The 25,865-nt window shown below is 43.0% G+C and overlaps 1 protein-coding gene across 1 annotated transcript in view; it reads left to right on the top strand.

Annotated features, from left to right (window-relative positions):
• The window catches only part of arhgap15 (Rho GTPase activating protein 15), a 65,555-nt gene extending 42,313 nt beyond the window's left edge, over window positions 1-23,242 (top strand). The window contains exons 7-13 of the mRNA XM_030757500.1: window positions 344-473; window positions 6,285-6,419; window positions 8,199-8,297; window positions 20,608-20,685; window positions 21,170-21,304; window positions 21,563-21,668; window positions 22,145-23,242. Coding sequence (XP_030613360.1) covers window positions 344-473; window positions 6,285-6,419; window positions 8,199-8,297; window positions 20,608-20,685; window positions 21,170-21,304; window positions 21,563-21,668; window positions 22,145-22,328 — 867 coding nt within the window. The 3' untranslated portion in view covers window positions 22,329-23,242. The remainder of the gene's footprint in view (window positions 1-343; window positions 474-6,284; window positions 6,420-8,198; window positions 8,298-20,607; window positions 20,686-21,169; window positions 21,305-21,562; window positions 21,669-22,144) is intronic.
• Window positions 23,243-25,865: the final 2,623 nt, after the last annotated feature.

The raw sequence follows: 25,865 nt of genomic DNA on the forward strand, positions 1-25,865 counted from the left end.
TTTTGAACTCTGGTATGCCACCCATAATGTTATGTGCATTGCAATATTTTGAGCAAAACTGTGCTCTTACCCTGCTCATTGAACCTTCACACTCTGCTCTTACTGATGCAATGTGCAATTAATGAAGATTGGCCACCAGGCTGGTCCAATTTAGCCATGAAACCTCGCACACTAAGATGACAGGTGTTTCAGTTTCATTGTCCAACCCCTGCATATGTATATATATATATATATATATATATATATATATATATATTTTTTTTTTTTTTTTTTTTTTTTGGGGGGGGGGGTCCCAGCAGGGAATTAATTACACAAGTCTTACCTGTAACTGTTTTCTGTTTAGACTAAAGAAGGGTTTCCTCTGCGGAGGTCAAACAGCACAGACTATCTGCCCAGGCACAGCTCCCTACCTGGATATGGCTCTGCCTCACCTGGTGCCAAACAACGTAACCCGGTCCACAGACGATCCATCAGTGAGTCTCTAAATACAAAACATTTGAATTTATATAAATCAGCTTTTGATTTTGGAGCTAAAAGGCTAGAAACCAATACAGCATAACATCCAAATGATCATAACTGCTCCATAACTGGTGGAAAATAATCAGCTGTATGGGAAACTGTCACCTGCAACCCGAATTCTTAAAAAGTTGGGATGCTGTGTAGAATGTAAATAAAAACTGAATGCAATCATTTTCAAATCTCATAATCCCATATTTTATTCATGGTGGAAAACCGAAAACATGTCAAATGTTTTAACTGACAAGTTCATTTTGAATTTGATGGCAGCAGCACATCTGAAAAAGTTGGGACAGGGCTATGTTTTCCAGTGTGTAGCATCCCCTCTTCTTTTGACAACAGTCCATAAATAGGAGTGCAGCTGCTGGACCTTTGGGAGAGGAATGTTGTCTGATAGACAGTTCTAGCTGATAGAACAGTCCCGAGTCTTCTTTGTCCTGTTTTTCATTTCATGATGCTCTAAATGTTCTCAGTTAGTGAAAGCCTCTCCTAGTATAAAACCATGATTTTGGATTAGAAGCAGTATGCGGTTTAGCATCATCCTACTTTGACAGAGAAGATGGTGCTGTTTCTGGATCACATATAGCTTCTTCTTTAACCTGCATCTGTGGAAGACACGGTGAACTGTATTCACAGACAGTGATTTCTGTAAGTGTTCCTGAGCCCATGCAGTGATTTACACATGGCAGAATCATGCCCATGTTTAATGCAGTGCTGCCTGCATTAAAGTCAATTTCTTTTTGTTACCTTTTACTACCTTTTAATAGCCTTAATTTGAGCTCATTTAATTTACTACCTTTTACTACCTTTTACCACCCCGCAGAAACCCTGAGTAAAAGAACATGTTAAGTAAGAGACAAAGTATGCATTAAGTAAAAAAGATAAACAAAGTAACAAATAAAAAGTAAACAAATATATACACACTAATTGAAAATACTGCACATAATTAGCAGTGATGAAGTACCGGTAATAATAAATACGTTAAAAATTGTTAGCATTTTAAGATATTGCACATAAAAAAATAAATAAATAAAAAATAAAAAGTAGCGGCACAGAATATAATGCATAGTAGTTATTGCACAAACTATAATAGAAAAATAAGTAGCAGCACAGTGGATTTAAATCTTAATAAATATGTGTATGTGTGTACAGAGTCTGTAAGTAGAAAATCTGTAAGTGTGAGTGTTGTGTGTGTTATTATATTAAGTTGAGTAGTCTAATGGCTTGTGGAAAAAAGCTTTGGCTGAGTCTGGCAGTCCTGCATTGCATGCTGCGGTAGCGTTTGCCAGAGGGCAAGAGACAGAACAGTCCATACGCCGGGTGTGTGGGGTCACTGACTATCTTGGTGGCTCTTCTGAGGCAGCGTGACTGGTAGAGTTCTTGTGTGGAAGGAAGTGAGGTTCTGATGATCTTTTCTGCCATCCTCACTACTCTCTGAAGGGGTTTCTGCTCTGAGACTAAACAATTTCCATACCAAACTGGAAGACTGTAGGTAAGAATGTTCTCTATAGCACCTTTGTAGAAAGTTGTGAGGATCGGAGAGGAAAGGTTTGCTCTTCTCATCCGTCGCAGGAAGTGAATGAATGAATGAAGTTTATTGCCATGTGGGTGAACAAGTTCACACATTGGAAATTGCAGTTACAGAACACCATCCAAGAATACACAAAATACAACACACATGGGGGGATATGTGTCCTGGGGTCATGCAGCCGACTTGCAGCGCTACCTTTGGCAGGAGGAGAAAACAACACATCATGGGGAAGTTAGGTTAAAAAAAAAAGTCATCTGGTACAGTGCTCAAAAAGAGCACTATACCAGGGTCCAAAAAAACCACCTTAGCAAAGCATTTGCACATGTAAAGCTAGGACAGCGGCGGTAGGTGAGGTCAGGTCAGGAGGGAATGCAGACGGAGACGAGAGGTGGGTGCATTGTGGAGCCAGATGCCAGGTCCTAGCCAAAACAGTTCGCTGATAGTGATGGAATTTCATCAGCGGCCGTGGTACACCAGACCCAGCTTCACAAATCACAACGCGGAGTGGGGGGAAGAGCAGCCGCACACAGAGCCCTGGAGAGAGATATGGTTGCCAACCCAAGGCCAGCAGGGGAGCCGAATTCCTGATAACAAATGTTGTTTTGGAACAGGCTGCTTGTTTTTCCAACAGCCTTCAGTCCTACTGGGAAACCATTCAAAAATCCAATATTCCAAATTCGTTGATTGCCGTCCTCACTGTGCAGAACCGAACTATATCTCCTGATCTAACCCCTCTCGCCTGCGAGCCCGCAAATCTTGCGGCTCAGGTCCACCAGGCTTTGAGTCTGAGTTTGTATGGCTCTGCTCAGCCCTTCCACCTGGGTCGGCAGCCTCTGCAGATGTCGAACCGCCGTCCAGATTTTCTTAATTTGCCAGTAAAGCAGGTATCCACCAAGCCCAAACAGAGAAGATACCGCTACCAAAAAGCCGAATATATATGCGTCTTCCACGTCTTCCACTCCAAGGGCTGAGAAGCACACCGGTCTCCACGAGCTCCAAGAGTCGATGACGTATCCAACCGGGTCTGTTCCACTCGGACACGCAGGCTCCCCTGTCCCAGATCTCATAGTGGAAAAAATTTGATCAATGATGGAGAATGCCCAGTTTGCCAGATCCATGTTTCAATCTTGTTCTTATTCGGACAGTGTGTAAAAGACGCTCTCACAGCAAGCAGCAAGCGGAGAGATGGGGAGGGCAGGGAGAGAGAGAGTGCGACCGTCTCTGACAAGAGCAGGAAGAAGAAGACGTTGATGTGCCCACTTGACAAGGGAGGTGGTGTGTGTAGTCCGTGTCAGGTCGTTTGTGAGGTGTACCCCCAGAAACTTGGTGCTTCTGACTTACTCCACGTTTCCATGGATTGTAAGCGGAGCATTACCGTGTGTTTCCTCCTCAAGTCAACAGTGATTTTCTTTGTTTTGTTGACATTCAGTGACAGGTTGTTATTTTCACACCAGACAACAAGTTGGTTAACTTCCTCTCTAGTCATCATCATTGCTGATAAGGCCCACCACTGTTGTGTCATCCGCAAACTTGATGATATGGTTTGAATTAAATTTGGCAGTCACGCATCATCAGAGTAAACAACAGAGGACTCAAGACACAGCCCTGAGGAACCCCAGTGCTCATGATGATAGCCTGAGAGGTGTTTTTTTCCAACTTTTACTGTCTGGGGTCTGTCAGTGAGGAAGTCCAATAGCCAATTACACAGTGAGGTTTTAATGCCTAGTGGTCCAAGTTTTCTCACAAGGTGCTGAGGGATTACTGTATTAAAACCTGAGCTGAAGTCAATAAAAAGCATCCGCACATAACTGTTCTTATTCTCCAGATGGTCCAGACTCAGGTGTAGCGCTGCTGATATGGCGTCATCAGTGGAGCAGTTAGGGCAGTATGAAAATTGAAGATGGTCGAATGTTGCAGGGAGTTTAGATGTAATGTGGTCTCTTACCATTTTTTCAAAACACTTCATCGTGATAGGGGTCAGGGTTATAGGGCGGTAGTCGTTAAGTGTCAGTGCTGGTGACTTCTTTGGTAGTGGTATAATAGTGGTGGTTTTGAAGCATGGAGGCACAATAGCTTGTCTCAGGGAGATATTATAGATGTCTGTAAGAACCTGGTCAGCACATTCTCTGAGTATATACCCTGATATGTTGTCAGGACCTGTCGCTTTCCTTGGATTGACTCTGTGTAAGGTCCTCTGGACATCAGCTAGGTCAAGACAGAGTATTTCTTCGTCCAGACTGACAGGGGCTTTTGATATTGTGGTGTTCATTTCCTCAAATCGGCTGAAGTATGCGTTGAGTGTGTTGAGGAAGTCAGTGTTGTCATTGCTGAGTGTTGGTGGTGGGGTCCTGTAGTCTGTGATGGTTTGAATGCCTTGCCACAAGTGCCTGGTGTCTTTTGAGTCAGTGAAATGACTGTGAATTTTCTGTCCATAAGCATGCTTTGCTGCTTTTAAGCCCCAATTCAGGTTTGCTCTGGCATTCCTAAGAGCATCTTTGTCCCTAGATTTAAAGGCAGCATCGTGTGTTTTTAAAAGTGCGTGCACCTCGCTGGTGAGCCAGGGTTTTTGGTTGGCATGTGTGGTGATCTTGATGACATTCACATCTTCCACACACTTTGTTATATATCCTATCACAGACTCAGCATATTCCCCAAGATTGATCTGCTGGTTGGCTGTGGCAGCCTCTCTGAATATATTCCAGTCTGTACATTCAAAGCAATCCTGAAGTGCCAAGACTGCTCCTTCTGGCCAGGTTCTTATCTGCTTCACTGATGGCTTGCTTCTGGTTAGAAGTGTTCTATAAGCAGATGGTCCGAATTACCAAGGTGTAGGTGAGGGGTTGCCCTGAATGCCTGTTTGATGTTTGTGTACAACTGGTCTAGTGTGTTTCTTCCCCTGGTAGTAAAGTCCACGTGTTGATGGAAATGTGGAAGCACTGACTTTAGGTTAGCTTGATTAAATTCTCCAGCAATGATATAAACACAGTCCGGGTCAGTATTTTGCATCGTGCTGACAGTCTGGTACAGGGTGTTTAGTGCATTTTTTGTGTTGGCACTGGGGGGAACATAAACCGTCAGAAATTCTAAATCCTCCAAACAGTGCCACGTGACAGTTTGTACACCAGTTGTTATTGATGTAAATACAGACACCACCTCCTCGAGATTTGCCACTGAGAGCATGGTCCGTGTCCACATATTGTTAGTCCATCCAAGCTAATGGCGTTATCAGTAATATACGAGGTTAGCCATGTTTCAGTAAATATAAGACCACAGCAGTCCTTCACCTTGTGTTTAGTGGTTAAATCCGGTCTTAAATAGTCCATTTTGTTTTCTAGCGAGTGGACGTTAGAAAGCAGAACAGATGAGAGCGTAGGTCTGTATGGGTTAGCCTTTAGCCTGTTGCTAATACCTGCTCGAGTGCCGTGTTTGCGTTGTCTCTCGCAGTGCTTGCATCGCCTCCTGCGGGGCACGGAGATGTTGAGCGAGTCCACTGCTGTGAAGGCCTCTCGGTCCAGCTGGCATAGTATCCCCAGTTTGCATAGCGTTTCTAACTTCATAGACCGTAAACCACTAGATAAAATAGCTTGGATAGCTTGGATCTGGAGTTAAAAAATGAATTTAGATGAGTGTTTTGTTGACCAATAGTAATGAGTGTTCCTGTCGTATGTAATTTGTGGCATGGTGAGGCGGGAAAGTAATTTAAAGAAAGTAAGAAGACAAAAAATAGATAAAAGAACAAATGTGTGTACAGAGCAGTCGTGATGGCAGTCGACCTCACCGGCATCATCTTGAGTCACTCTCATGACTCATCTAGTGATGTCACTCCCTGGCTAATCAGTGGCATGAATTATGTTGACATCACAGCTGAGCAGGTACTAAAAAAGTACCAGGTATTACCACCTAATGGAAAACCCTAAAAACTGAGTTGAATGGATTTGAGTAGGTACTAGTGGAAAAGATACTCTTTTTATATGCAATCATGTTAAAGACCTGCTGCCAGATAATCAGATTAGTTGCCAAATGTTCCTCCAGCTGTTTCTTTTTAGTACCACTGACTCTTCCAGCGTTTTGTTGCCCCTTCCCAACTTTGAGATGTATTGCTGCCATCAAAATCAAAATGAGGAAGATATAGGCTTACGAGATTTACATGAGATTTTTTTTTTATTTAGATTTTACACAGCATCTGAGCACTTAACACTTCAGCTGTATCTACATCCTGTTTAACTTTTGTCTGTAGACATGTTTGGCAGCTCAAAGCTGAAACATAGTGCCTCAGATAGCGCAGACAAGAATGGAGTGAAAAACAGGCTGAAGAAATTCATCATCAGACGTCCATCCATGAAGACACTGCAGGAGAAAGGCCTCATCAAAGGTTTCTACTCATTCCTTACATATTTACTGTGCTTTAAATGGAAATAGATTTGCTTTTCTTAAGAACAACTTCTTCCACTTTGACATTCTCTGTTCACTTTAAAAGTTTATTCAGATCTTCTTTGAAGCCATATTTTCCACTCTGAAATGTTCATATTTTTATGCATCCTTCCTTTGGAAATTATATTTGGAAACTGATGTTAAATGATGACCAAGAAAACAACTGTTTTCTGTTTCAGTTTCAATTAAATTAATGAATATTTGAATAATTAGAAATATCTTTTTAAGTTTACTGTAGTGTACCCTAAAACTTTATTAACATAGAATAGAATGCCTTTATTGTCATTATACAGAATGTACAATGAGATTGGAGTACCAGGTACCAGGGTTTGGAGGAAGTTTGTGCCAACAGCATCACTGGCAGGTTAGAGAGGTTTCAGCAATAAACTGACATCTTGGTTTTACATACATTTTTTTTTTTGGCCACAGCAGCTTTTTTTGTTTGGGGGGATTGGGGGAAGATACAGTGGAAGACACATGGGGAATCTAGCAACAGGCCAGGACACAAACCTGCACCGCCCGCACTGCAATGTGGGATATGTATATGGTCGCCTGCTCAACCACTGAGCCACCCGGGCGCCAACAATATGTTACCTTTATAGAAGCTGTGCTTCCACAAGGTTAATGCCCCCGGTTTCACTTGTGTCCATTCATTCAGAGAGGAAAAACTTCCACAGTACTCCAACGTAGAAAGAAAATTAAAGTTTTATTCCACAGTTTCACACCTTCTTGCAAGAGCATCCAGGCCCAAGTTTTCTTCCACAATAAACAAAACTACGGCAGAAAAACCGTGTGGCTCTGTCTTATGCCTTCCCCTGCACTCCCATCTCTCTCCCCATTCCCATGCTCCAGCGCTGCACCTAATTTGCATAAAACCAGGAAGTGGAGAGTTCAAACTTCAAACCAGCTTTTACTGAAAACCTGTTCACAACAAGACCCCAATATGTAAACATGAATGTAATAAAATAATTTTACTTAAATTTAACCCTAAATTTACTTATTAAATTACTATTTAAACAAAATAAGTTTTACAGCAAAATAAATACTTTATAAACTAACTTAACTTGGCGGGTTCAAATTGCTCCTTATGGATTACAGTTTGCCGACCCCTGGTGTAGGGGATGGAGATCAGCTTAGAGAGCTGTGAAATACTTGGTTACATCTTTGTGAGTTCAGTTCATCCACACAGAGCAGTAAACCTCAGAGTAGCAGCAGCAGGTCAGCTGATCACAGCCTGCACACCAACATCATTTACTGCAGCTCACAATAGAAAGTTGTGATTCTTCTCCCCATGCAGAGCCACTACAGCTGATCTTAGGGTTCCTCCACCTTCTGAATCCCACTGTAACCCCTGAGTATCCTCATGTTGGTGTTTAGGTGGAGGCACAGTCACCCTCTACTATGGAGGACACACAGAATAGAGCTGTTTAGAAAATTTAGATTGGAATAACATTTCTATTTTCATGTATTATTTTATATTATTACAATCCTGAATCCTTTTAGAAAAGTAAATGATTTAATAAATAAATAAATAGGCAGAGAGATTTTCAAAATGTGTGAAGTCTGCAGAGATTCAGTATACATAGATAAATACTAAATTTGGATCATTTGGACTTAAATGGAATTACAACCCTTTAGTGGTCAACCATCAGTCACTGAAACTGCTAGAAATAATGGTGAAAATAATAATTAATTGAATTGTTTTTAACATCTGCCTCAGATCGAGTGTTTGGTTGCCATCTGTCAACTCTCTGCCAGCGTGAAGGAACCACTGTACCAAAGTTTGTTCGGATCTGTGTGGATGCTGTCGAGAAACGAGGTACATTTATTGATGCTGAAACACTTTTACTGGAGAGAGAATAAAACAGAATAGATCAAATACATACAGATATTAGGCACAGCTTAAAGCAGATAAGCTTGAGAGGGAATGACATCTCACTAAATTAGAAGATGCTCATTTAGCCTGGAAAAAGAGTTTGTTGCTCTATAAAAAAGCTAGGACATCTTACTACTCATCATTAATTGAAGAAAATAAGAACAACCCCAGGTTTGTTTTCAGCACCGTAGCCAGTCTGACAAAGAGTCAGAGCTCTGTAGAGCCGAGTATTCCTTTCACTTTTACTAGTAGGGACTTCATGGATTTCTTTACAAATAAAATTTTAGACATTAGAGAAAAAATTATTCATAACCATCTCAAAGATTTATCTTCATGTTCGGCTGCTTTCGGCTCTGCTGTTATTTGTTTAGAGTCTTTTGCTCTAATTGATCTTTCAGAGTTAACTTCAATAGTTACTTCCTCCAAAACAGCAACATGTTTATTAGATCTCATTCCTACTAGACTGATCAAAGAAGTCTTTCCAATTATTGATCCTTCTATCTTAAAAATGATCAATCTGTCTTTATTAGTTGGCTGTGTACCACAGGCCTTCAAGGTGGCTGTAATTAAACCGCTACTTAAAAAGCTTGAAATAGTAGTTGTAAAACAGCTAACTGATCATCTGCAGAGGAAAAGTTTATTTGAAGAGTTTCAGTCAGGTTTCAGAATTCATCACAGTACAGAAACAGCATTAGTGAAGGTTACAAATGATCTTCTTACAGCCTCTGACAGTGGACTCATCTCTGTTCTTGTCCTGTTGGACCTCAGTGCAGCTTTTGATACTGTTGACCATAACATTTTATTACAGAGATTAGAGCTTGCTATAGGTATTAAAGGTACTGCACTGCAGTGGTTTGAATCATATTTATCTAATAGGCTCCAATTTGTTCATGTAAATGGGGAGTCTTCTTCACAATTATGGAGTTGCACAAGATTAAGATTAAGATTAAGATTAAGATAGTGTTTATTTGTCACATGCACAGTTATACACAGTACAATGCACAGTGAAATGTATTTTGTACCTGCAACCATATATACACACACATATAAATAAGAAGAATAAAAATAAGAAAAAAGTAATTCACACTATACACTATACTCTATATACTATACACTATACACACTTTTATAAATTATAATATTTACATTGTGCAATAATGGTCCAGTTAGGGCTCAGAGTTGAGCAGACGGATGGCTTGTGGGTAAAAACTCTTCTTCAACCTTTCAGTCTTAGTCCTCAGGCAGCGGTAACGCCGGCCTGATGGGAGCAGGGAGAAGAGAGAGTGTCCGGGGTGGCTGGGCTGTTTTAGGATCTTCATGGCCCTCAGCCTGCACTGCTTGGTGTAAATGTCCTGCAGGTTGGGGAGGGTGGTTCTGATGGTCCGTTCAGCTGAACGAACCACCCTTTTTAGGGCCATGAAGTCCTGCTTGGTGCAGTTTCCCATCCAGGTGGTGATGCTCCCACGCATGATGCTCTCGATGGTGCAGGTGTAAAAGTTCCTGAGCACCTTGAGTGGGAGCTTGAAGTCTCTCAGCCGCCTGAGGAGGTAGAGATGCTGTCTGGCCTTCTTCACAGTGATGTTTATGTGATGAGTCCAGGACAGGTCCTGTGAGATGGTCACTCCCAGGTATTTGAAAGTGTCCACTCTTTCCACCTCAGCACCACTGATGACAAGTGGATGGTAGTCCCTCTGCTGCTTCCTGCTGAAGTCCACGATCAGTTCCTTCGTTTGGCTGACGTTGAGCAGGAGGTGGTTCTCCTGGCACCAGTTCTCCAGGCAGGAGACCTCTCTCCTGTAGGCTGTCTCCTCATTGTGAGAGATTAGTCCCACAACAGCAGTGTCGTCAGCAAACTTGATGATGACGTTGGACTCTGACGTGGCCTCGCAGTCATGGGTGTACAGTGAGTACAGCAGAGGGCTGAGCACACAGCCTTGGGGGGATCCAGTGTTGAGGGTGAGGGAGGATGAGGTGAGGTGACCCACTCGTACCACCTGTGGTCTGCTGGTCAGGAAGCTGTGAACCCACCTGCACAGGGATGGGCCCAGGCCCAGGTCCAGCAGCTTAGAGACCAGCCTGGAGGGAACTATGGTGTTGAATGCTGAGCTGTAATCTACAAACAGCACTCTCACATAGTTCCCCTTACCAGTGTCTATGTGTGAAAGGGTCTTGTGGAGGAGGAAGGATATGGCGTCATCTGTGGATCTGTCTGGCCGGTATGCAAACTGTAGTGGGTCGAGGGTGGTGGGCAGTGAGGAGGTGATGAATGTCTTGATGAGTCTCTCAAAACACTTCATCACCACAGAGGTGAGTGCTATGGGCCTGAAGTCATTGGGGCTGCTGGGGTGTGGTTTCTTTGGGACAGGGACTATGATGGACTTTTTAAAGCAGGTGGGAATCACACACAGTTTCAGTGAGAGGTTGAATATCAGTGTAAACACAGGTGCCAGCTGGTCAGCGCAGGTCTTAAGGACACGTCCACTAATACCGTCTGGTCCAGCCGCTTTCCTGGTGTTTACACGTCTAAACGCCCTCCTCACGTCGCGCTCCGTCACAGTGAGTGTCTCCGCCCCTCCGGCCGGGAGCGCAGCGGGCTGTCGGCTTCCCGACTCAAAGCGCGCAAAGAAGATGTTGAGTTCATCAGCCAGAGAAGCGTCGGCACTCACCGGGTGTGTGTGGGGTGCTTTGTAGTCCGTGATGGTGCGTAGTCCCTGCCACAGTCCCCTGGGGTCAGACTGTTGTAGTTGCTGTTCCAGTCTGCGGCCGTAGCGATGTTTAGCCTCTTTCACCGCTCTGCGGACGTTGTATGATGCAACCTTGTAGTCCTCCATGTTCCCAGAGGCGAGGCCGGAGTTGTAGGCAACGGTGCGGGACCTCAGGGCGTCGCGGACAGATTTATCCACCCACGGCTTCTGGTTGGGAAAAGTCCTCATGGTCCTCCTAAGTGAAGTGTCTTCAACAACTTTCCCAATAAATCCCACAACAGTTTCCGTAAACTCCTCGATGTCTCTGCCCGCGCTGCTGCGAAACATGTCCCAGTCGGTTGAATCCAACGCACCCTGCAGAGCGGCCTCTGTTTGATCAGACCACCGTGTCACTTCTCTCACAGCAGGGGGTTCCTGCCTGAGCCGTTGTTTGTATTTCGGCATGAGAAGTACAGAGGTGTGGTCAGACTTCCCAAAAGGCGAAAGAGGCTTTGCTTTGTAGCCATCTTTGAATGGAGAATAGCAGTGGTCTAGGGTCCTCTCTCCTCTGGTGGGGCAGTCGATGTGTTGAATCAATTCCGGTATCACCTTTTTCAAGTTTGCACTGTTAAAGTCCCCGGCTACGATGAGAGCCGCATCACGCTGGTTAGCCTGATAGGTGGAAATCGCCTCATGTAGCTCGGATAGTGCAGTGTTTGTGTCCGCCTGAGGTGGAATATAGACGGCGCTGAAGATGACCGAAGTGAACTCGCGGGGCAGGTAGTGGGGGCGGCATTTCAGGGTTAGGAGCTCCAGGTTAGGTGAACATGATTGTTTCAGAAGGACAACATTCCTACTGTCACACCAGTTGTTATTAATCATTAGGCACACACCTCCTCCTCTTGATTTTCCAGACTCACTCGTTCTGTCCGTGCGATGAACACTGAAGAACTCCGACGGCTGTACGGCGTGGTCCGGTATGAGGGGAGTCAGCCATGTCTCCGTGAGACAGATGATGTTGCAGTCCCTTATGTCCCTCTGAAACTGTATCCTGGCCCTGAGCTAGGACCAATTCTATTTACATTATACATGCTTCCCTTAGGCAGTATTATTAGAAAGCACTGCATCAATTTTCATTGTTATGCAGATGATACTCAGCTTTACCTATCAATGATGTCATGGGGACAAGGTGGGTGGACTCGACAACGCAGACTCCGGAGGAAGGTAAAAGGTGGTTTATTGGCAACAAAAGTGACAACGGAATAATGCAAGGAATCAGGGGCTAGGGGCTGCGGGATTTCCAGTGGGGTCCAAATGCCTTTCTCGGTTCTGATCTCCTGGACACGGGTCTCTCCCTCTGCTCACAGTTTCTGAGACACGAGACAAGAAAAAAGAACAGGTTAGCGCATAACCAGTACGTGCAGGCGAGAATCTGAGATAGCCAAACTAACGCTTGTTTAGTCAACGATCCAGCGAAGACTAGATGCCATCCAACGGCTTAAGAAGGGGTCCTGATGGCCACATCAGGAACAGGTGTGCGACAGCCTCCTGCAGCAGCTGGTTTGGTGGGAGGAGACGCAGGCTGGCCATGTCCAGTCAGCAACGAGAGAGCGAGAGAGAGAGCGAGAAAGAGCGAGAGCGAGAGAGACAAAAAGAGGCAGAGAGAAAGATCCCCACAGAACCCCCCCAGGACTACCAGGGACCATGACAGTACCCCCCCCCTCAACGGGAGCCACCCGGGGACCCAAACTTCTCAGGATGGAGACGGCGAAAATCACGGACCAACCGCCCGTCCAGGATGTCAGACCGCGCCACCCAAGACCGTTCCTCCGGGCCGTAGCCCTCCCAGTCGACCAAAAACTGAAAACCACGCCCCCGGCGACGAACGTCCATAATGCGGGACACAGAGTAGGCAGGCAGACCAGCAACGAGCCGGGTGGGAGGCGGCGGCCCGGAAGGCGTGCACAGAGGACTGGAGACCACAGGTGTCACTTGGGAGACATGAAACACGTTATGGATGCGCATATTACGGGGCAACTTGAGGCGGACAGAGACAGGATTGACCACAGAGTCGACCACAAAGGGGCCGATGTAGGTAGGAGATAGCTTCCTAGACTCAGAACGGAGAGGCACGTATTTAGTGGAAAGCCAAACTTTCTGACCAGGGAGGTAGTCTGGCGCTGGGACTCTGTGTCGATCAGCCAGTAGCTTGTTCTGCGCTTTGGTCCGTAACAGTGATGCTCGGGTGGTCCGCCATATCCGCCGACAGCGGCGGAGGTGATGCTGGACCAAGGGAACGGTGAGATCGCCCTCCACAGCGGGCAAGAGCGGTGGTTGGAAACCCAAAGACGCCTCGAAGGGGGAGACACCTGTAGCACCAGAGGTCAAGGAATTATGTGCATATTCCACCCATGCAAGCTGGGAGCTCCAAGTGAATTGATTCAGCGATACCACACAGCGAAGGGCAGCCTCCAGCTCCTGATTGGCTCGTTCTGCTTGCCCGTTAGTCTGTGGATGAAATCCAGAAGAAAGGCTCACCTGAGCTCCGAGGGAGGTACAAAATTCCTTCCAGACACGAGAGGTGAACTGAGGACCACGATCGGAGACGATGTCCTCGGGGATTCTGTGCAGCCGAAAAACGTGATCTGTTAACAGCTGAGCTGTTTCCAAGGCAGAGGGTAATTTGGGTAGGGCGACGAAGTGGGCGGCCTTGGAAAAACGGTCGATTATGGTGAGGATAACTGTATGTCCATTCGATGGTGGGAGACCCGTGACAAAATCCAAGGCGATGTGGGACCAGGGACGGCCGGGCGTGGGTAGTGGTCTCAGTAGGCCAGAGGAAGGTGAGCTCGAGGTCTTGTTTTGTGCACAGATGCTACAGGCAGAGACATACTCTCGGGTGTCTTTGACCAGAGATGGCCACCAAAACAATCTTTGAAGAAATGAAGTGGTGCATTGGATACCAGGGTGACAAGTATACTTAGCTGTGTGTGCCCATTGTAACACTCGTGCTCTCACTTGGCTAGGAACATACAGACGATTGGGGGGTCCGTTGCCTGGATCTGGTTCGTCCCGCTGAGCGATGCGGATGAGGGACTCAATCTCCCAAGAAATAGCTCCAATGGTGCAGGAGGCAGGCAGAATGGGATCTGAGCAAGTGGGTTTCTCAGAAGAGGAGTATTGGCGAGAGAGAGCATCTGGCTTGATATTGTGAGATCCCGGCCTGTAGGAGATGGAGAAGACAAAATGAGCAAAGAAAAGCGCCCACCTGGCCTGACGAGCGTTGAGACGCTTAGCCGTCTGAAGATAAGCCAGGTTCTTATGGTCGGTCCACACGATGAAAGGACGTTCGGCTCCCTCTAGCCAGTGCCTCCACTCTTCTAGTGCCAGCTTGATTGCCAACAACTCTCGGTCTCCCACATCGTAATTGCGTTCAGCAGGAGAGAGACGGCGAGAAAAATAAGCACAAGGTTGCATTTTACCTCCTGATTGCTGGGAGAGGACCGCCCCGACTCCAGAATCTGAGGCATCCACCTCGACAATGAATTGCTTGGAGAGGTCCAGTTGGATCAGGACAGGAGCAGAAGAGAAGCGTTCCTTGAGCATCTGGAAGGCCCTCTCAGCAGTCTGGTTCCACTGAAAGGGAAGCTTAGGAGAGGTCAGAGAGGTAAGTGGGAGAGCAATTTTACTAAAGTTTCGGATGAAGCGGAGATAAAAGTTTGCGAAGCCCAAAAACCTTTGAAGCTGCTTTCTGTCTCTGGGTTCAGGCCAGTTAACCACTGCCTGGACCTTCGCAGGATCCGCCCTCATTTGTCCCTTCTCAACGATGAACCCCAGGAACGGAACTGACGTGACATGATTAGTCACATTTTTCACTTTTGACATACAGTTTATTTTCCAAGAGATGTTGGAGGACCTGACGGATATGAGATTCATGCTCAGATTGAGATTTAGAGTAGATCAGGATGTCATCCAGGTATACGAAGACAAACCTGTTGATAAAGTCGCATAACACGTCGTTTACCAAGGCTTGAAAGACAGCAGGGGCGTTAGTTAACCCGAACGGCATAACTAAGTACTCAAAATGCCCCAGGGGGGTCTTGAAAGCCGTCTTCCACTCGTCCCCCTCTCTGATCCTAACCAAATGATAGGCGTTGCGAAGATCCAATTTAGTGAAGATTGAGGCGCCGTGGAGTAGCTCGAAAGCAGACGACAACAAGGGCAGCGGGTATTTATTTTTGATAGTTATTTTATTTAAACCCCGAAAGTCAATGCAGGGATGCAATGTCTTGTCCTTTTTCTCTACAAAGAAAAATCCAGCACCTAAGGGAGAGGAGGAGGGCCTAATAAGGCCAGCGGCCAAAGAGTCCGTGATATATTTTTCCATTGCCTCCCGCTCAGGTTTGGATAGGCTATAGAGACGACTGGTAGGCAGGGGAGCTCCAGGGAGAAGATCAATGGAACAATCATATGGACGGTGAGGAGGCAGAGAAAGAGAGAGATCTTTGCTGAACACAGTAGCTAAATCATGATACACAGAGGGGACAGATGTCAAGTTAGGGGATACAGGATGGGGAGCTAAGCACTTTACTTGAGGTATGGCGGACCTTAAACAATGCTGGTGGCACCCGGGACTCCACCCAGAGATGTTGTTGTGAGACCAGTTGATGTGAGGATTATGCAGCTTCAGCTAGGGGTAACCAAGCACAAGGGGAGTGTGAGGAGACTCAAACAAATAGAGGGTGAACGGTTCTGAATGATTACCAGAGAGAGTTAATGATACTGGCTGTGTTTTATGAGTTATGTCGGGGAGCCGTGTGTCATTTAGAGCTGTAACCTGAAGGGGTTCAGGCAAGGTAATCAAAGGTAATTACAGGCATTTTGCCAGAGCTTTGTCAACAAAATTTTGTTCAGCGCCAGAGTCGATAAGAGCCTGAAACGGATGACTGAAGTGTGACATGTTTATTTTTGCAGGAATCAGCAACCTGGGTAGGGAGGAGTCAGTGTTTAATTTGCCCACCAGTATCCCCACTTTTACTGACGGGCCCGGTCTTTTGGCCGAACCGGGCAGGTGTTAATAAAGTGTCCTTTCTTGCCGCAGTAAAGACACTCACCTTCGGCCAACCTTCTTCTCCGTTCTGCTAGGGACAAACGGGCTCGTCCCAGCTGCATAGGTTGCTCGTCGGAATCGCCAAACGCCCTGCCCTCGCCTCCTTCCGCTACCGGGATCATCTTGCCCACCACAGGAAGTGAGGGAGGTGAAGCATGATGGGAACTGTAGTCCCTTGGGCGCCACCGTTCCCACATGTGATCGTCTAGGCGAATACAAAGCGAAATAACGGCATACTGGCAAGTTCATATCTCAGCTCCTCATTTAAACAGTTCAGAAACACACCTCGAAGGGCCTTTTCCTCCCACCCGGTCTTCTCTGCCAGAATGCGGAAATCAATGGAGAAGTCAGCAACACTTCTCTTGCCCTGCCATAGAGTGATTAGTTTCTGCGCCGCCATATCAGCGCTGATGCTTTTGTCAAAAACACTCTTGAATTTAGCCAAAAAGTCGGAAAAGGAGAGGTCTGCATTTGCCCTTAACACTGCCTGTCCCCAGTTCAGCGCCCTGCCCCTTAACAAGTTCACCATGAATCCAATCTTAGCATCGTCGGTAACAAAAGTCTTTTTCTGCTGTCGAAAAACAAGGAAGCACTGGGTGAGGAATCCACCGCATTTATCTAACTCACTGGAGAAAACCTCGGGAGTAGGCAGGGGTCTCTCAGAGGGTTCCGGGACTTGGCAGGGTCCGGAGGCTTCAGGCTGTGGTAGAGAGGAGAGAGGTGGAGGATGATTAGAGGAGGGCTGGGTGACGGTCGCTTCCAACATACCTTTCATGTCCGCTAATTGTTGGGTGACTGCTCCCAGCTGGCTGGTTACCAGACGTAACATGTGATCGTGTCTTTGTAGCGTCTCTTCCTGTATGGCCAGAGAACGGCTTACGGGATCCGAGTTTGCAGAGTCCATCTTTTGGCTGGATCGTTCTGTCATGGGGACAAGGTGGGTGGACTCGACAACGCAGACTCTGGAGGAAGGTAAAAGGTGGTTTATTGGCAACAAAAGTGACAACGGAATAATGCAAGGAATCAGGGGCTAGGGGCTGCGGGATTTCCAGTGGGGTCCGAATGCCTTTCTCGGTTCTGATCTCCTGGACACGGGTCTCTCCCTCTGCTCACAGTTTCTGAGACACGAGACAAGAAAAAAGAACAGGTTAGCGCATAACCAGTACGTGCAGGCGAGAATCTGAAATAGCCAAACTAACGCTTGTTCAGTCAACGATCCAGCGAAGACTAGATGCCATCCAACGGCTTAAGAAGGGGTCCTGATGGCCACATCAGGAACAGGTGTGCAACAGCCTCCTGCAGCAGCTGGTTTGGTGGGAGGAGACGCAGGCTGGCCACGTCCAGTCAGCAACGAGAGAGCGAGAGAGAGAGAGCGAGAGAGAGCGAGAGAGACAAAAAGAGGCAGAGAGAAAGATCCCCACAGAACCCCCCCAGGACTACCAGGGACCATGACAAATGAAGCCAGATGATGCACATCAAATAGTTAAACTGCAGGAATGTCTTAAAGACACTAAGGCCTGGATGACCTCTAATTTCCTGCTTCTAAATTCAGATAAAACTGAAATTCTTCTACTCGGCCACACAAATCTTAGAAACATGGTGTCTAACCAGATACTTACTCTGGATGGCATTACTTTGGCCTCCAGTAACACTGTGAGAAATCTTGGAGTCATTTTTGACCAGGATATGTCCTTCAATGCACATATTAAACAAATGTGTAGGACTGCTTTTTTGCATTTGCGCAATATTTCTAAAATTAGAAACATTCTTTCTCAGAGTGATGCTGAAAAGCTCATTCATGCATTTTTTACTTCTAGGGTGGACTATTGTAATTCATTATTATCAGGCTTTCCTACAAGCTCCCTGAAAAGCTTTCAGCTGATCCAAAATGCTGCAGCTAGAGTACTGACAGGGACTAGAAAGAGAGAGCATATTTCTCCCATATTGGCTTCTCTTCACTGGCTCCCTGTTAAATCTAGAATAGAATTTAAAATTCTTCTCCTCACATACAAGGTCTTGAATAATCAGGCACCATCTTATCTCAAAGACCTCATAGTACTATATCACCCCAACAGAGCACTTCGCTCTCAGACTGCTGGCTTACTTGTGGTTCCTAGGATAATTAAGAGTAGAATGGGAGGCAGAGCCTTCAGCTTTCAGGCGCCTCTTCTGTGGAACCAGCTCCCAGCCTGGATTCAGGAGACAGACACCCTCTCTATTTTTAAGATTAGGCTTAAAACTTTCCTTTTTGATCAAGCTTATAGTTAGGGCTGGATCAGTTGACCCTGAACCCTCCCTTAGTTATGCTGCTATAGGCCTAGGCTGCTGGGAGGTTCCCATAATGCATTGTTTCTTCTCATTCACCTTATTTACTTTGTTTATACTCCACTCTGCATTTAATCATTTATTGTTATTAATCTCTGGCTCTCTTCCAGAGCATGTCTTTTTTTTTTCTCTCCCCTCAGCCCAACCGGTCCCAGCAGATGACTTCCCCTCCCTGAGCCTGGTTCTGCTGGAGGTTTCTTCCTGTTAAAAGGGAGTTTTTCCTTCCCACTGTCGCCAAGTGCTGCTCATAGGGGGTCATTTTGACTGTTGGGTTTTCTCTGTCTTATTGTAGGGTCTTTACCCACAATACAAAGCGCCTTGAGGTGACTGTTTGTTGTGATTTGGCGCTATATAAATAAAATTGAATTGAATAAATTGAATTGAATATTTCTATACATGGAGCAGAGACATAAATGCAAATATGTTTAGTTTCTGTTTCCCGAAAGCTGTTTGAGTGCAATCAACCAGCAAAAAGCAGTACATATGGATCCAGTTCTTATGTATTTACTGAATGACCTCAGGTTTGTATAAAAAAAAATACAGTGGGGAAAATAAGTATTTGATACACTGCAGATTTTGCAGATTTTCCCACCCACAAAGAATGGAGAGGTTTGTAATTTTTTATTGTAGGTACACTTCATCTGTGAGAGACAGAATCTAAAAATAAGATCCAGAAAATCACATTGTATGATTTTTAAATAATTAATTTGCATTTTATTGCATGAAATAAATATTTGATACAATAGGAAAAACAGAAGTTAACATTTGGTACAGAAACCTTTGTTTGCAATTACAGAGGTTAGATGTTTCCTATAGTTCTTGTTTGCACACTGCAGCAGGGATTGTGGCCCACTGCTCCATACAGATCTTCTCCAGATCTTTCAGATTTCAGGGCTGTTGCTGGGCAACATTGAGTTTCAGCTCCCTCCAAAGGTTTTCTATTGGGTTCAGGTCTGGAGACTGGCTCAGAGAGCCACTCCTTAGTTGCCCTGGCTGTGTGTTTCAGGTCATTGTCATGCTGGAAGACCCAGCTACGACCCATCTTCAATGCTCTTACTGAGGAAAGGAGGTTGTTGGCCAAAATCTTGCAATACATGACCCCATCCATCCTCCCTTCAATACGGTGCAGTTGTCCTGTCCCCTTTGCAGAAAAGCACCCCCAAAGTATGATGTTTCCACCCCCATGCTTCAGGGTTGGGATGGTGTTCTTGGGGTTGTACTCATCCTTCTTCCTCCAAACATGGCAAGTGGAGTTGATGCCAAAAAGCTCTATTTTGGTCTCATCTGACCACGTGACCTTCTCCTATGCCTTCTCTGGATCATCCCGATGGTTCAAATGGGTCTGGACATTTGCTGGTGTGAGCATGGGGACATTGCATGCCCTGCAGGATTTTAGTCCATGACGGCATAGTGTTTTACTAAAGGTCATCTTTGAGACTGTGGTCCCAGCTCTCTTCAGGTCATTGACCAGGTCCCCTGTGTAGTTCTGGGCTGATTCCTGACCTTTCTCAGAATTATCTTTACCCCACAAGATCAAATCTTGCATCGAACTCCAGATCGAAGAAGACTGACAGTCATCTTGTGTTTATTCCATTTTCTAATAATTGTGCCAATAGTTGTTGCCTTCTCACCAAACTGGTCCTGGAGCCCATCCCAGCCTTGTGCAGGTCTAATTTTGTCTCTGGTGTCCTCAGACAGCTCTATGGTCTTGGGCATGGTGGAGAGGTTGGAGTGTGATTGATTGAGTGTGTGGACAGGTTTTTTTTTATACATGTAATGAGTTCACACAGGTGCAATTAAAACAGGTAATTAGTGCAGAATAGGAGGGCTTCTTAAAGTAAAAGTAACAGGTCTGTGTAAGCCAGAATTCGTGCTGGTTGGTAGGTAATCAGATACTTATTTAATGCAATAAAAATTCAAATTGATTATTTAAAAATATACAATGTGATTTTTCTGGATTTTTTTTTTTTTTTTTAGATTCTGTTTCTCACAGTTCAAGTGTACCTATACGATAAAAATTACAGACCTGTCCATTCTGTGTAGGTGGAAGAACTTGCAAAATCTGCAGTGTATCAAATACTTATTTTCCCCACTGTATATAGATTTTTTTTAATGAATGTGTTCCTCTTGGCAGGTCTGGAGGCTGACGGGATCTATAGAGTCAGTGGAAATCTGGCCACTATCCAGAAACTTCGCTTCCTTGTTGACGAAGGTCAATTCAACTTTTTCTTTTTATTTTTTTTAAACTGTAGCTGTTCCTGCAAATTAAAATATATTCCTCAATTAATTTCCTTTACATTTATGAAAATAAATTACATATAAACAAATTATCAACATAACTGTTACAGTTCCCAAACAAATCTGGGAGAGTAACAATAAAATGTACAGATGGGGGAAAAAAAGAGCCAAACGAAGCAGATTACAAAAATAAAGTGGGATTTCATTAAAAAGTTCAACTTAAAATTAATTAGTCATTAATGTAAACCATCCCCCCATCAAAAAAGTGCTTATAGCACAAGTTTACTTTGTTAGCACTAAATAAGAAATATATTTTTATATAAAAATGAATTAAATCCTCAGTTTTACGAGTTTTTGTCAATTCAAACTGTTAAACCAGTACAACAGTCTGATCTGACCTCAGCTCAACTTAGCTTCACAAAATTTCACTCAGTAATATTTCCATTACTGACCCACAGAGGAGGACCTGGACCTGGACCACAGTCAGTGGGAGGATGTCCATGTCGTCACTGGAGCCCTCAAGATGTTTTTCCGTGAGCTGCCGGAGCCACTATTCCCATTCAGGGTCTTCCAACCTTTTGTGGAGGCCATCAGTGAGTAAAAACTACCTTCATTAGAAATTCCCATTTTGTGACATTTATTTCTATAATCTCTGCTGCTCTTGGTGAGGTTACTTTAAAAATGAAACTTGTACCTGGATAAGGATATTTATACAGATCCCCCAGAATGTTTTGACACTTTAAGTTTTAGGGTGAAAGCACTTTTTCAAAAATGTTTCCAGGTATAAAAAGGTTTACACTTAAATTAAGAACGTAAAGGTTCAACTAATGCTACTGTCATTTGTTTCACAGAGATCAAAGAACCTAAACAAAAGGTTCAGGCTGTGAAGAAACTGATACAGCAGCTGCCCAAACCCAACCATGACACCATGAAGATGCTCTTCAGCCACCTGCACAAGTAATCCAACACACACCTGAACCTCATCTACTCTTAACAGTATTTAAACTGTGAAATAAAACTGCTGCACACATTACTTTGTGAACAAGTGAACTTACACCATCACTTGAAGTTACTGTCACCATCAGAATTTATAGTAGACCAAAATCAGGCATGTAGCACTTTAAATCAGTCAAAATGATCATTGAGCACAGACTTAATACCTTCAGTCTGATGGTGCATAAATAAGTTTATATGTGTTCAGTAGTTTTGTTTTAACTGCGGATTTTTTTTTTTAAAGTTTATTATCAATAGTCATAGAACAAAACTAAATTAACTGTGCTTTTTATCAGCATGACCATGCTTTTCTCTGGGGCTTTGGGCTCCTTTAAACCCAGGATGGGTAAATCACAGTGTTTAATGCTTCGTTAGCTTTTAGATTTACAGTTTATTTAAAGGACATCTTGAACTGTATACATTCCTTTTGGGTCTTACAGAGTTCTGGCCTTTTCCAAGAAGAACCTGATGTCCACTCAGGGCATCGGCATTGTATTTGGTCCAACGCTAATGTGGCCTGAGCTGGATGCAGGAAACATGGCAGTCAACATGGTGTACCAGAACCAGATTGTGGAGTTCATCCTCACTGAAAGCCAAGAAATTTTCAACTTAGACAGGAAATAAAAGGTGCTGAGCTGGACCAACCATCTGACGGACTCATGTTTACAGATCTAAGAAGCTGTGTCTTATTTGGGCTGGATCTTTCAGAAAAAAATTTGATGGATTTTATTTTATTAGAACCAACAGACCTATAATTAAATGTTTTGACTGTTTTAACTCTGCCATAATTATTTTTAGTTTGAAATGTAAAAATATGCAGCACCCCAATAAATGTTTAATGATTTCTGTGTATTTATAATGTACAGCTATATATTTAAAATATATTGTGATGTTTTTATAACATTCAACTACAATACACATCTGTATATTTAAAAATACACCATTTATAAAACATAATCTTAGAAATTATATTTTAAATATAACATTCACACAGTTGAAGACTTCATGTGAACCTCCCTAAACAAAAGCCTGCTAAACAGATGTGAGTCATATTATAGGAAAAATATTGATAAAGATGATTTTAAATATGTCAAATGATGGTGAGTAGATACAATGAATTTATTGACTGCTGGGTCTAATCAGTGTTTTTGTTGTTTAAAAAATTTAAAACATAAATGCTGACTAAAAAGAAAAACTCTAAATTGTATGACCTAAGGTCAAACCTGGAACAAAGTGTAAAGTTTCCCCTTCTGTCAAAACCAGTGTATTAAAAAAAAATCTGCACCAGAAAACAAATGATTGACTTAAAACAATTGTGTGTGTCAAATGTAAAAATTAGTGCATTTTAGAGAAAATATTTTTATGTGGATAATTCAGCCCTTAAAATATAAATCCATCGGTACAACCGGTCAGGGCTGCAGATCCCTTTGATGGGTCAAAAGCGTCTGAGAAAGCGCCTGACAAACTAACAGGAAAAACAATTTAATTTAATTTTATTTATATAGTTCCATATCACAACAGTCACCTCAAGGTGATTTGTACTGCAAGGTAAAGACTCTATAATAATACAGAGAAAACCCAACAATAAGACCACCCCCTATGAGCAAGCACTTGACAACAGTGGGAAGGAAAAACTCCCTTTTAACAGGAAGAAACTTCCAGCAGAACCAGGCCCAGGGAGGGGCAGCCATCTGCCGTGACCAGTGGGGGTCAGTTCAATCGCAATTCAGCATTTGACCTCAGAGTTAAAGTTATAAATCTCTTTTCCTCTGAAATAAGTGTTGCCCTCTTAAAATGACAGGATTCCATCTTCAGTTCAGCAACTTTATTACTCTCGATTCTATGGATTATTTTCCAGGAAGCAGGTGCAGACATAAGCAGAGATGCAGGAAAAACAACTAACAACCACTAATCATCCACCAGAGGTCACTCAACTCACCAATCTCACGCTAGTAGATGAATACAATAGAATGCCTTTATTGTCATTATACAGGATGTACAATGAGATTGGAGGGCCTCTCCTGTTCAGTGTCATGCAATAGAAAGTCAAACTCTCTAAATTAAAAATAAAAATAATAATATAATATAATATAAAAATATACAGAAAATAAAATGTATTAAAAATACAGAAAATAAGAGAATGTATAAAAATTATATACATTGTAAAAAACAAACAAAATAAGTGTATACATGTAATAATGAAGATGGTGAATACTGCACTTGGTGAATGAATACTGGATATTACACAATATAGGAGTGACAGATATTGTTCGGTATGAATAATATAATATTGCACAGAGATGTGGGTGTGGGAGCCATATTGTTTTTCCGTTCCCGATTGTTTACTGTTGTGCTGCCAGGTGTGGGTGTGGTTGCATTTGATTTGTGGGTGGCACCTTGGGTGTGGTGGTGGTACTAATTTGAGTGCTTGCAGGTGCACAGCAGAGCTGGATCTTGTGCGGGGTGAGCGTGAGTGATTAACTTTTCTGTTGACCGTTTAACACCTTTGTTGGAAATGCCATTGCACGGTGATGTAAAATGCAATCAACAAAAGTAAGTGTTTGCTTTCTTAAAACTGTGAGATTGAGCAATAAAGTCTGTAATGAATGATAAGCAAGAACGCGTCTTCAGTATACACTCACATCTTAGCCTGCTGCAGCGTTTGGTAAAAGGTTGGATAATATACGCCGCAATATTTTGTCAACAGAAAAAGGTTGTGTGGTTGTTTATGTGTTGAATGTTCAATATGGGTTTTAAATGTATTGCTGGTATTGTTCGGATGACTGAGCTCATGTTGTACAAAATAGCCGCGTAAACGTCCCTTACAAAAGAAAAATATATTTTACCATATATTGATCAACAATATATTGAATATCATAAAGTTTGGATTTCTAGGTTATTTGAAGTGTTCCCATAAAACTAAAGGTACTGCTGTATTTGTTAACTGATATTGATTAATAATTCACTGTGAAACTTACCTAATCATACTATAAGATATATATTGAAAATTATATTAGAAAATATAACAGTATAATATATTACAATATATGTAATAATACACAAGGAATTGCCGCTTTTCATATATTCAAAAATATATTGCAATATATATTTACGTAGGCATGCTTTAATAGATATGCCACTGCTTGATTATATGATGTAATATATTTTATAGTATATAACCCAATATATTTAAGTATTTTTACAAAAATATATTTTGTCATATATGGAAAGCGGCAATTCCTTATATATTATGTCATATATTGCAAAATATAGCCTCGGTATATTTGTCAATACATTTTGACATATATAGGACAACATCTGCCTTTTTATTTTTTAATATATATCCACATATATTTAAACATAATCTATTCTCTATCAAATGATCTTGAGACTGCACATCACATGTTTAACAGTTGAACATTGATACGATACATAAAATGAGAAGATACAGATTTTAAAACAAAACTTAACTTTTATTCATTTAGACAATAAAAATTACTTTTAACAACTGGAATATTGTCAACAATGACACAAAGTACATAATGTAAACATGAACATGGCATGAAAAGCACAAGTATTCATTACAAGCAAAACAAAATACAAAATAATAAAACGATCAACAAAACTGTTGATGCTGAAACATACTCCTATTTCAAACATTCAAACATTTTCAAGTTGAAATTCAACATTTTCAACTTTGATTTTTAAGAAAATCAAGTAATTCTTTTGTTAATTCTGTTCAGTTTCACCAGTAGCATTCTTTTGCTTTACTTGATGCCTCAATTCACAAATTCTTGCACTGATTGCTTTTCTGATGTCAGAAATCTTTGAAAATAAATATAGAACACATATATTCAAAACCTGAAAAAATAATGTCATATTACTCTAAAGATGTGTATGAAGCACAACCAGGAGTACTGGTGCACTGCACAAAGTGGATGGTATGATAGAGATGGACGATTACCTAAAAATTTTCAACTTAATCTCAAATCAACAGTTAGATGGCTAAAACTTGAACAATATTAACTGCTCCAACATGTCAGTGATCTCAAACACACATCTTGGCTTCAACAGGCAAACAGTGAACCTCAGAAATGGCCCTAACCTTAAACCACCCCTAAAACCCTAACTAGCTCAGGAGCTCGGCTGGTGACTGAAGCT

Source organism: Archocentrus centrarchus, chromosome 21, assembly GCF_007364275.1.
Source record: "Archocentrus centrarchus isolate MPI-CPG fArcCen1 chromosome 21, fArcCen1, whole genome shotgun sequence".
In the NCBI taxonomy this organism is placed as follows: Eukaryota; Metazoa; Chordata; class Actinopteri; order Cichliformes; family Cichlidae; genus Archocentrus; species Archocentrus centrarchus.